Source organism: Xyrauchen texanus, chromosome 44, assembly GCF_025860055.1.
Source record: "Xyrauchen texanus isolate HMW12.3.18 chromosome 44, RBS_HiC_50CHRs, whole genome shotgun sequence".
Taxonomy (NCBI): Eukaryota; Metazoa; Chordata; class Actinopteri; order Cypriniformes; family Catostomidae; genus Xyrauchen; species Xyrauchen texanus.
In genome coordinates this window covers 11,231,959-11,242,357 of record NC_068319.1, presented here as the reverse complement: position 1 = coordinate 11,242,357, position 10,399 = coordinate 11,231,959, and the positions used below count along the sequence as shown (strand labels likewise).

At 40.1% G+C, this 10,399-nt stretch overlaps 1 protein-coding gene across 4 annotated transcripts in view; it reads right to left on the bottom strand.

The window, feature by feature from the left end:
• Window positions 1–25: 25 nt before the first annotated feature.
• Window positions 26–10,399, bottom strand: part of cux1a (cut-like homeobox 1a) — a 169,481-nt gene continuing 159,107 nt past the window's right edge. For all 4 annotated transcript variants that reach the window (XM_052117670.1, XM_052117672.1, XM_052117671.1 and 1 more), the window contains 3 exons: window positions 8,865–9,053; window positions 1,314–1,605; window positions 26–686 (listed from right to left, as the gene is read on the bottom strand). In XM_052117670.1, coding sequence (XP_051973630.1) covers window positions 236–686; window positions 1,314–1,605; window positions 8,865–9,053 — 932 coding nt within the window. In that variant the 3' untranslated portion in view covers window positions 26–235. The remainder of the gene's footprint in view (window positions 687–1,313; window positions 1,606–8,864; window positions 9,054–10,399) is intronic.

Below are 10,399 nucleotides of genomic sequence, written 5' to 3'. Positions count from 1 at the left end.
ACTGTCTTCAGTCATTAGCTAATGGTGTTACAGCCCTGTGGCCAGCAGGGCCTTTAAGTGCTTCACAAAAACAAAAAACCAGGCTAAATCTCGTTTTCTTTTTTCCTTTCCATGATAGCCCACTTCTAAACAGCAAATGGAAAACCCTTGGGTTCACCTGTGGTGTGTGTGCACCAGGCTTGGCCAGGTAAGCTCAGTGAGGGACATAGTGAAAATAAAAAAACAACAAAGCCTTTTAGAACTCCCATTCGTGAGGTTCATCGCGATTTGCTGCTTTCTCCAGCCGGTGGATGATGTTGTTGAGATTGGCAGCTTTTTTCTTGCGCAGACTGTTGTCCTTGGGGTTTCGCAATGGGGTTACGGTAGCGGATGTCACTGATATGGACTCGGGAATGCCGAATAGGCTGTCTATTATACCGGCTCTGCTGGTGCCCGAGGCGCTGGGGAACTCTCCCTCGCCCTCTTCCTCTCTGTGGCTGAAGCCAGGGCTCTCTAAGAGGCCCTTGCGCTCGTCTGAGCCGGAGGAGCCACTCGGTCGTCCTTCCGCGGTGCTGTCGGATTCGGTGCCGTCGCAGCTGTTTTCTCCCTCGCCACCAGACTTCCCTCCAGGTCGTGTTGAGGGGGATCCACCTTCTCCAGCTGCCGCCTGGATCTCCTCGATAAAGAGCTCTCGCCGGATTCGAGACCTGCGGAGAAAAAGTATGAGAAATGAGACCAAAGAAAAATCAATGATGCATTCTCTCAACTGGTTTTGCTTCAGGACCTTGATTTGAGATTGGGCATCATGTGGCGATCCTATACGGTATCAGAATTGTTTTTTGTACAAAAGTAAACAAAATGTAAATTCTTAAAATATATATTTTTTTAATTGCATAGGCCCAACAATATGTAAAATAACTAACATGACTTACAGTTGAAGATGAAAATTTACAAGTTTTGATTTGTAAATAGCTCTTTAATTTTGATAGTTCAATAGATGATTTGAGAATGAGGATGTGTCACACATGTCATGTACCTATTTTGGCCAGCTTTTCCAGAGAAACAGATGAATTTGCACCAAAATACAGTTTGACTAGATGCGCAGCCTATGACATCAAAAGATATGGGAAGTGTTTTTCTCCTGCCTTTTAAACTAAAAAGACTATTTTATAAAAAAAAATTCTTTTTTGCTGTTTTAACTATACACGGTTTTATGGTAACTTACATTTTATTATTTGCATTTAGCATTTGTTTTTCACTGCTAAATACAGAATACAACTGGGACCCACCAGTTGAGAACCGTTGATCTAGACCATTCTAGACCCTCATGATACCTGTAGTTGTGGAACCAGTTGATGACAGTGCTGGTTTTAAGGTTGAGCTGGCTCGCTAACTCCTCGATGGTTTTAGGAGAGGGGTAAGGCTTCTGCTGATAGGCTCTCTTCAAAGCCTCCTTCTCTTCTGGAGCAAGAACCACACGGGGCTTCTTCAGATGAGGCTGTTGCGACTGCTGCTGTGGTTGGGAGAGGTGCTGGGGACTGGCCCCCTGAGTGAGGTCACTTCCTGAAAGAGCGCTCTCCAATGAATGACTCTCACCAATGGAGCTATGGCGTCTCTTCATATAAGCTGAAAAACACAGCAAAAACAATGATATAAATATGTTGCCAAAAGACTCTTGGAGAATGTACACAAACATATGCACATGTATAGGTGAATGTGTACTGTAAATCATGCTACTGAAAATCTTGGATCATTGAACAGTAATGTGTTACAGAGCAACTTACTAAAATTATATACCAGTTCAAATGAGTGCAGCGTTCTTATGTAGTCAGTAGGGGGCAGTCTCTGATTAGGAATATTATTATTGTGTCAAATTGTGATCTTTGTAAATTCCGCAGTTGCACCACTAGTGCAAAATAAATAAATACAAAAAAAAAAAAAAAAATATTATATATATATATATATATATATATATATATATATATATATATATATATATATATTCCATTTAGTAAATTAAAATAAGGCCATAAAAGCTGCATGTCTAAAATAACAAAAATCAATAAAAAAAAAAATCTTAGTTTTACATTGATTATAGCAAGTAAAACTGCAGGACTGTCACCTTTAACAGATTATTTAATGTCAACAACCTCCAACAAAAAGTATATTCATGATGCTTTGAGGCTTTTAGCAAATATTCTCAAAACACTCATCTTTCGTTCTCCCTCTTTTTTGGGGTAAAATTTCATAACAGTAACATTCTAAATAAGCAACCAGTCACATCTCAACATTTTTAATAAATATCAATAAGGGGACACATCTTAGTCTCAGATCATGCCCTGCTGGGTTTAGAGGCGTTGCCACATACGGAGAAAAAGAAATCAAATAGTTGTCACTTTAATGTATCCCTTTTGCAAAATCCTTAATTCCAACAAATGTTAAAAGCTGAAATCAATGTTTATATGGAGATCAACTGGTCCACAGTATCCTCTGTGGGCATGACTTAAAGAGGTCCTTAGGGGTCGGATCATACATTATAACTCATTCATCAAAAAATCCAAAGCATGAGAACTTGTGGAGTTGGAAGGGAATATTAAAAGTGCGGAGGTAGAGCTGAAGTGCCAAATGTCATCCGATGGCATCAGAGAATTGACCCGATTGAAATACAGACATAATACTATTTTGTCACACAAGGTGGAGTTTTGGTTATTCAGGGCAAGACAGTCATACTTTGAGTCGGGGGACAAAGCAGGAAAAACTCTGGCTAGATATATACAACAAAGAAAGTATTTTTCTACCATTCACTCTGCTGGTGGTGAAATATTTACTTCGGCCATTGATATTAATAATGCTTTTAAAGAGTTCTATCTTGATCTCTATTGTTCCAAGTCTTTCTCTACTGACGAAGATATTGACATTTTGTGGAACCATTAGAACTCCCTAAACTGACGTTTGAGCAAAAAAATATTCTTGATTCTGAGATAAACTTGGAGTAGCTTGACGAGACAATTAAGGCCCTACAGGCAAGGCTCCGGGGCCAGATGGCTTTGCCGCTGAATTTTTTAGATCTTATGCTTCAGAACTGGCTCCACTTTTGCTAGAAGTATATGGAATCATTAATGAATGGAAAGCTTCCACCAACCATGACACAAGCCCGGATCAGTCTGATTCTTAAAAAGGACAAAGATCCAAGCGAGTGAAAAAGTTACCATCCAATTTCCCTGATCCAGCTAGACGTAAAAATATTGTCAAAAATTCGGGCTAACCGATTAAGTAAGGTTATGACATCTCTTATACATATAGATCAGGTGGGTTTTATTCGGGGCCGTAGCTCTTCTGATTACATCTTCTTTCCTTCAATATCATGTGGTCAGTGGTGAATGATCAGACTGCCATCTCACTTGGCACTAAAACGGCGCTTGATATGGTAAAATTAGATTATCTTTTAAAAATGTTGGACATATATGGGTTCGGAAATACTTTAAATGGATGGATTTAGTTACTTTATAGACACCCGGTAACGGCGGTACAAACAAATGGATTAATTTCAGATTATTTTACTCTGGATAGGGGCACCGGCAGGGTTGCCCTCTTTCCCCATTATTGTTCGTTTTGCCCTGGAACCATTTGCAGCTGCGAAAAAAGGGAAGATGATTTTCCAGGGGTGATGGCGGGAGAAGGGTGGTGCATAAGCTTTTGCTTTACGCTGATGATATTTTATTATTCGTCTCTGACCCTACTAGATTTATTCCGATTTATACAGATTTATTAATTCCTTTTCTAAGTTCTCAAGATACAGAGTCAGCTGGTCTAAATCCAAAGCTTTAGCTCTGACAGCATACTGTCCGGTAATGGCTTTTCAGCCGGGCACCTTCCAGTGTCCCAAACAGGGCATTAAGTATTTGGGCATTTTATTCCCAGCAAATTTGTCAGAGTTAATTTTGACCCCTTAATAAAAAAGGTTTTAGAGAGACGTGGGCAGGTGGGCTTCATTACATTTATCTATGACTGGGAAGGTTAATGTTTTTAAAATTAATTGTATTCCAAAATGTAACTACATGCTACAGTCTCTGCCTGTAAATGTTCCCCTCTCTCATTTCAAGCAATATGATAGCATAGCGAAGACCTTCATTCGGAATGGTAAGCGTCCACACGACTACATTTCAGTAAGCTGCATAAGCCGATTGACAAAGGTGGGCTAGGCCTACCCAAGATTTTGTTTTATTATTATGCATTCGGTCACAGACATTTGGCTCATTGGTCACTTCCACCTAAGAGAGCCCCTCCCTGGTTTTGTATTGAACAGGAAGGTTCTTGTCCCTAATTCGCCATTGCAAAGCCTTTCTATCAAACTAATCTGAGAAGTTAAGTTACACCCCGATATCTCGCTTTTGCACTCAAATATTGTATTAACAAAAGTGTCTAGTGTGTTTAATTCGGACATTTATTGAAATGTTGCCTTGAGCATATGGCTGAACCCTAAATTATGTATTGCTGGTAAGAGTGGATTGTGAGGGGTATTTACAGCTGTGCCATCTGCCCTGTACTGTTTTTGGGAGTAGCATACACTGATGCCTCATGATCTAAAGTGGCAGATACTCTGGGAGGGGTGATTACTGCTTTTGGAATAGATCATGAGGCATCAGTGTATTACTCCCTGCTAATTTAGAGTCTGAGGGATGGAGCTTTAACTTGATCAAGAGATTTTTTAAAGAAAGATTTAAACTTGGTATTGGAGGAGGGAGTGTGGGTTAGGATTCAAAAAAATTTAAAGTCTGCATCAAGAGAAGCAAGGGTGCGCCTTGTGATATTCAAGATTTTACATATTTTCTATTGGACCCCCTCTAGATTATATAGTCTTGGTCTTAAAGAAACAACCACCTGCTGGCGATGTCAATCAGAAGATGGAGACATAACTCACGTCTTTTGGGGTTGTGTAAAGATCCAAGAATTGTATTTTGCCCCAGACTCAGTATTATAGGTGATCATCAAAATAGAGAATAAGCACATAAAAAATTGGGTCCTAACCAGCGTCATGATCCCCAGACAGATAGGTTTAAGGGGAAGGAATTCGGCCGGAGCACCCCCATTTCAGGAGTGGTGCTCGGAGATGGGGAGGGTGGCAGCTTTTGAAGAGGGATCATCCAGAAGACTGGGGAATTTTACTTGGGGCACATATCTGGTGTTTTTGGAGGGCTCTCGGGGAGGGACAGTGGAGAGAGAGGTGTAGTGGTTAATGTGCGTGATTAAGATATATATATAGAGAGAGATATATTTATTAGGGCTGTTGATTTAACACGTTAATTCCTAACACTTCTTAACACTTGATGGAGCGCAAATTCGAACTAAGAGATCTCAAGATGTGTTCTAAGTATTAAACAATATTTTACTTGACACAGTGACCTAAAAATGTATGTTTATGACGCAACGCAACCAAGAAAATTGACAAGAATGTCTGACACAGGTGTACATTGGTGGGTCCTTAAACAAGCCCTCATAATAAATCTCAGACTAATTGACAAATTCACTTTCGAAATGGATTGCTGTGAACTGTATGCCAATGATTGACTTATGATCATAATATGGTAGTAAACAATACATTGTATTCAAAAGCCCCTTTTTTATTGACTTATTAATGATGAACTCTTCTGCTACAACAATGTAATGCATTTTATTTATCTGAATTCTTTTTTATTTTAATATTTAAAGATAACTGTACAATTATTGAATCATTATATATTGAATTATTGTTATATGAGGGGCTTTCTCAGCAAATATTTGTATATGCGATAAAATGCGATTAATCGCGATTAATTAATTGGGACACCATGTAATTAATTCAATTAAAATGTTTAATCGATTGACAGCCCTAATACATATATTATATATATATATATATATATATATATATATATATATCACACACATTAACCACTACATATATATATATTTTAATCACGCACATTAACCACTACACCTCTCTCTCCACTGTCCCTCCCCGAGAGCCCTACAAAAACACCAGATATTTTATATATATATATATATATATATATATATATATATATATATATATATATATATATATATATATATATATTACATTTGTTTGTGTGTGTGTGTCCATAATCGTGTGACCACTGGGCGGTGTTGTTGGGGGTCAGGGTGGGGTAATAGTGGGGTTTAAGTATTGATTTGGTTTGTATATGTTTTTCTTTTCTTTGTTTACTCTATTAATCAATAAAAAAAAATTATATCATAAAAAGAGTAACCAATAGAAAATAAAAAAATAAATACCAATAAGGAACAACTACATTAATGCCCCTTTTCAGATTAAAATAGCCCAATCCAGCTAAGTATACAGAGCTGTGTGTGAAATTTGTCATTTCCACTGCATTTCAGTGTCTGTTGAAGAGAACCCCCTGGCAATAGCAATGGTAAAAAATTTAGCTGGTGGCCAAAACTCTCAGAACGAGGGCAGAGCAAGGCTAATTTGCTCTGTGCCTCTTGCCAGCGTTGAGGTCAAATTTAGACTCTTTTCTGAAAAGCCAGAGAAAGAGAGAGAATATGACAGAAAAGCTGTTGCTTTCTGTCTATGGCAAGCGCACTGTGAGCTTAAGGGGTAAATGCTCAAGCCTGTATCATTCTAATGTGGAGTCACCCCCTGAGTTTTGCCTTCTCCCACACAAACAAACCACAAAGCCTGATTCATAACAAAACCATCGTCGTCATAATCACCCAGGGAGAACCAGTAATGTCACTTTTAGCCCGAGAGGAGTGTTAAACAGGCCTAATGACTCCAGGAATGTTCACTCGGCCTGCCACGAGCTCGCAGGCGTGCAGGCCCAGCGCTGAGTGCAGTGGACTTTAAGTAAGCCAGCCCTACAGAGCCATCAGCCTGTCACAGCCGATCACGGAACTGACATCTCCCACCCTCATCAATCCAGACAGCAGAGAGACGAGCGGGCTCAACGAGCATGTGCAGCCCATTCAGCAGCCAGAAGACACATCTGGGCTATTAAAGAGGAAAAAAAGAGCAATCAAATGGCCCCCACTGCCTGACCGCCTCATCTCCGGCTTCTCGCACATCTCTTCGCATTAAAGAAAGCCGTGCTGACAAGAGACAGCTTAAAGATTGTTTTCTGTGACTTTTCTTCGTGAGCTGGAATCAATACTGGATAAACAGAAACACGCAGTTGGTGATAATTAGCAGGTACCGCATGTAAATATGGGCACAAGTTAGTTGCACGTTCCATAGACTGAAGTTCCGCAAGAGTTTGCAATCATCCAACTACTCAGAGTGGTGGCCTGATGGTTTGCGCATGTGCTGTGAAAAATTGAGCTGCGGTGCTCAAGTGGATGACATGAGTTTGAGTCTAGCTTGTGCCATTTCTCAATCTCCTCATCACTTCTTGTCCTTTCTATTACTACCATAAAAACAACAAGAAGGCCAAAAAGATATGGTCAAGGTAGTTTTTTGGTATTTTTGCCTCTTTTAATGGACAGACATTGAGTGCATTTACATGCATTATCTTACACAAGATTCATAAGGTGGCAATGCATGTGGTTATGTAAACGCATTAAACAGTTTTCCTTTATCAGGATCATAAAGGTCATAACAGTCATCTGCACAGATAGATTGTTGGGCATTACCCTAATTTTGCATTGCATGTAAACACCTTTACCAACATTCTTACCGGCTTATCAATGGGGACAAGTTTTATGTACATGTCTGATTTAATTTTGACGTCAAAAAGAGAGAACAACCCAATCATTTCAAAGCTCATATAATTTTTTATTTTTTAGGATTTTTTAAGGATTATTTTAATAAACAGATTTTTTCCCCTCCCCTTTCCTCCCCAATTTTAAATGCCCAATTCCCAATGCATTCTAAGTCCTTGTAGTGGCGTAGTGACTCACCTCAATCCGGGTAGCGGAGGACGAAACTCAGTCGCCTCAGCATCTGAGATGTCAATCTGCGCATCTTATCATGTGGCTTGCTGAGTGCTTAACCGCGGAGACATAGCGCGTGAGGAGGCTTCACGTTATTCTCCGCGGCATCCACACACAACTCGCGCAAGATCCACATTATAGTGACCATGAGGAGATTACCCCATGTGACTACCCTCCCTAGCAACCGGGCCAATTTGATGGAGTGGAGTCACTCAGCACACCCTGGATTCGAACTTGTGACTCCAGGGGTGGTAGTCAGCTTCTTTACTCGCTAAGCTACCCGGGCCCCCCGAATATTTTTGATTTTATAACGCTGCTGAAAAGCAGCTTATGTTGTGTTTTGGGTGCTGGTCACCCAGCAAGGGATTCTGGTGTACTGGTGTCCCCACCAGGCTTTTAAACTAGCTAAACCAGCTTCATAAGAAGGACCATGCTGGTCAATCAGCTTTACCAGCTAGGATTTGCTGGTGAAAAGCATAGCCATGGTGGTCCACCAGCTAGACCAGCACTAACCAGCATACACCACACTAGACCAGCAAGGGGATTTTGTAGCAGGAAAGTGTATTGCTGTGCATTCTACAGGAAATTCTTGGAGAGAGAGATGGAATGGTATTCTAAGGCTCACAGTGTCTGCATCTGCTTGCACTGACCACTGCATCATGGTTCTGACATCAAGCAAGGTTTTAAAGAAACAGAAAAGACACTGAAAACCTCCTTATGCCACAAAAACTATGAATAATATTCCACAAAATGCAGCTGGTTTTCGAATGTCCTGAAAAAGAATAGCCAACAAAGCAAACACTGACCAAAGTGTGAAGCACTTTAATAAACCCTGCAATTAAAACATTCTAAAACAACATCGACAATTACAAACCGCTATTTTTTGGTGTGTGACCAGGACAACAGCAGAGAAGAGAAATTATGGAGGGCTGTACCTTTCTTTTCCAACCGCTTCATGTCCATGAGTTTCTCCACGTTCCGTGGGTCGCTGAGCCAGAGCTGCATCCTCACAAATGGCTCTCGGCCCTTCAGGCTGAGCTTGTGCCAGGGTTTGGGCCGGGCCAGCAGATCAGACACGGAGCCCTGCGTTAAACCAAGGATGCTCTCCCCGAACAGACGCTGACCTGTAAAGCAAACACATACAATAGCATTCATCAGTAAATCAACTTTGATGTGGCAAAACACGTATACTACAGTGCAAATGCAAAGCGCAGTAAGTACACTGAGTTATGACGAAAACTGGGTCTCTTACACTATGATCAGTTCTGTATTAGCTCAACTATGCTCAAATTCAGAGAAGACAGAGTGTGAAAATCCCAGTAGCTACAAAATACATACTAAAACCAAAAAGTGAAGTGAACCGCAATACTTTCAAGCCTTTTTTTTTCAGTTTCAGTGTTTGCAGATTCTAAGTTTTGCCTTTGTAGGGCAATATTGAGTGTACAGGGTACATGCATCTCAACTGGTAGATTATGGCACTAGCAACGCCACAGTCATGGTTCAATTCCGAGGGAACACACAAACTGATAAACCATGTGTACATTTAAGTCACTCTAGATAAAAGCATCTGCTAAATGCATAAATGAAAATGTATGTACTCTATATGCACTTCATTTAGTTTGGGTAACGATCAATGCATTGAATAATCCATGTTTTCATTGTACCGTAGCATCAAAGTTTGATCAAACAAACAAATTTTGCTTTTAACCTCCACTTTCAAGGCAAGGGGGGGGTTTCAAACAGCTTTCAACAGCTGCTTAAGCTTTCAACGATTTTTTTTTTCACCACAAAAAAAAAGGAACCTGAATTATCTTGACAATAACTGGGATCCTTCAATTTTCAAAAAAGAAATGTTCCCCAGAGTAAAACAAAAGCTTGAGATCCCAGAAGATTATTTCTCTCTTCCCCTAAAGACTCATACAAACACAGCTGTCTTTACATTTGGCACTTTATACAGGTCAATTCCACTACAGAGCATGACAAATCTTTGTAGCACCCGAGAAAAAAAATTAATAAAACCTAGAGAAGTGAAAACCTTCAAGATGAAACAGTCTGTCACAGAATCACACAGAGGCATTGGCAGTGCAATATATATCTGTATTCTCTTAAAACCTTTTTATTGTGGGTGTTCACACAACATTAAAGGTGAAAGTGTGAACAGACTCAACATAAAGTTCACAAAGACATCTGAGGCTAGCTAAGCACTATCTGTTTTCATAATACTGTGAAAAAACATTAGGACAATGGTCTGTGTGAGTTGAACCAAACAGTGAAGGAGAAAGTAGCTATGTCCAGTGTGACATTCCCATTCGACCTCTCATTAATTATGGCAGGGACATGGAGACAGTCAGAGTGGATGGCCATTAAATGCTAAAGGAGGGCCAACCTGTCCTCCACCTGTCCTTTAGTGTGGAGAGACACTATCACATGTATTGTCTCTCTAGGACACCCACAAATACAGAATACATGA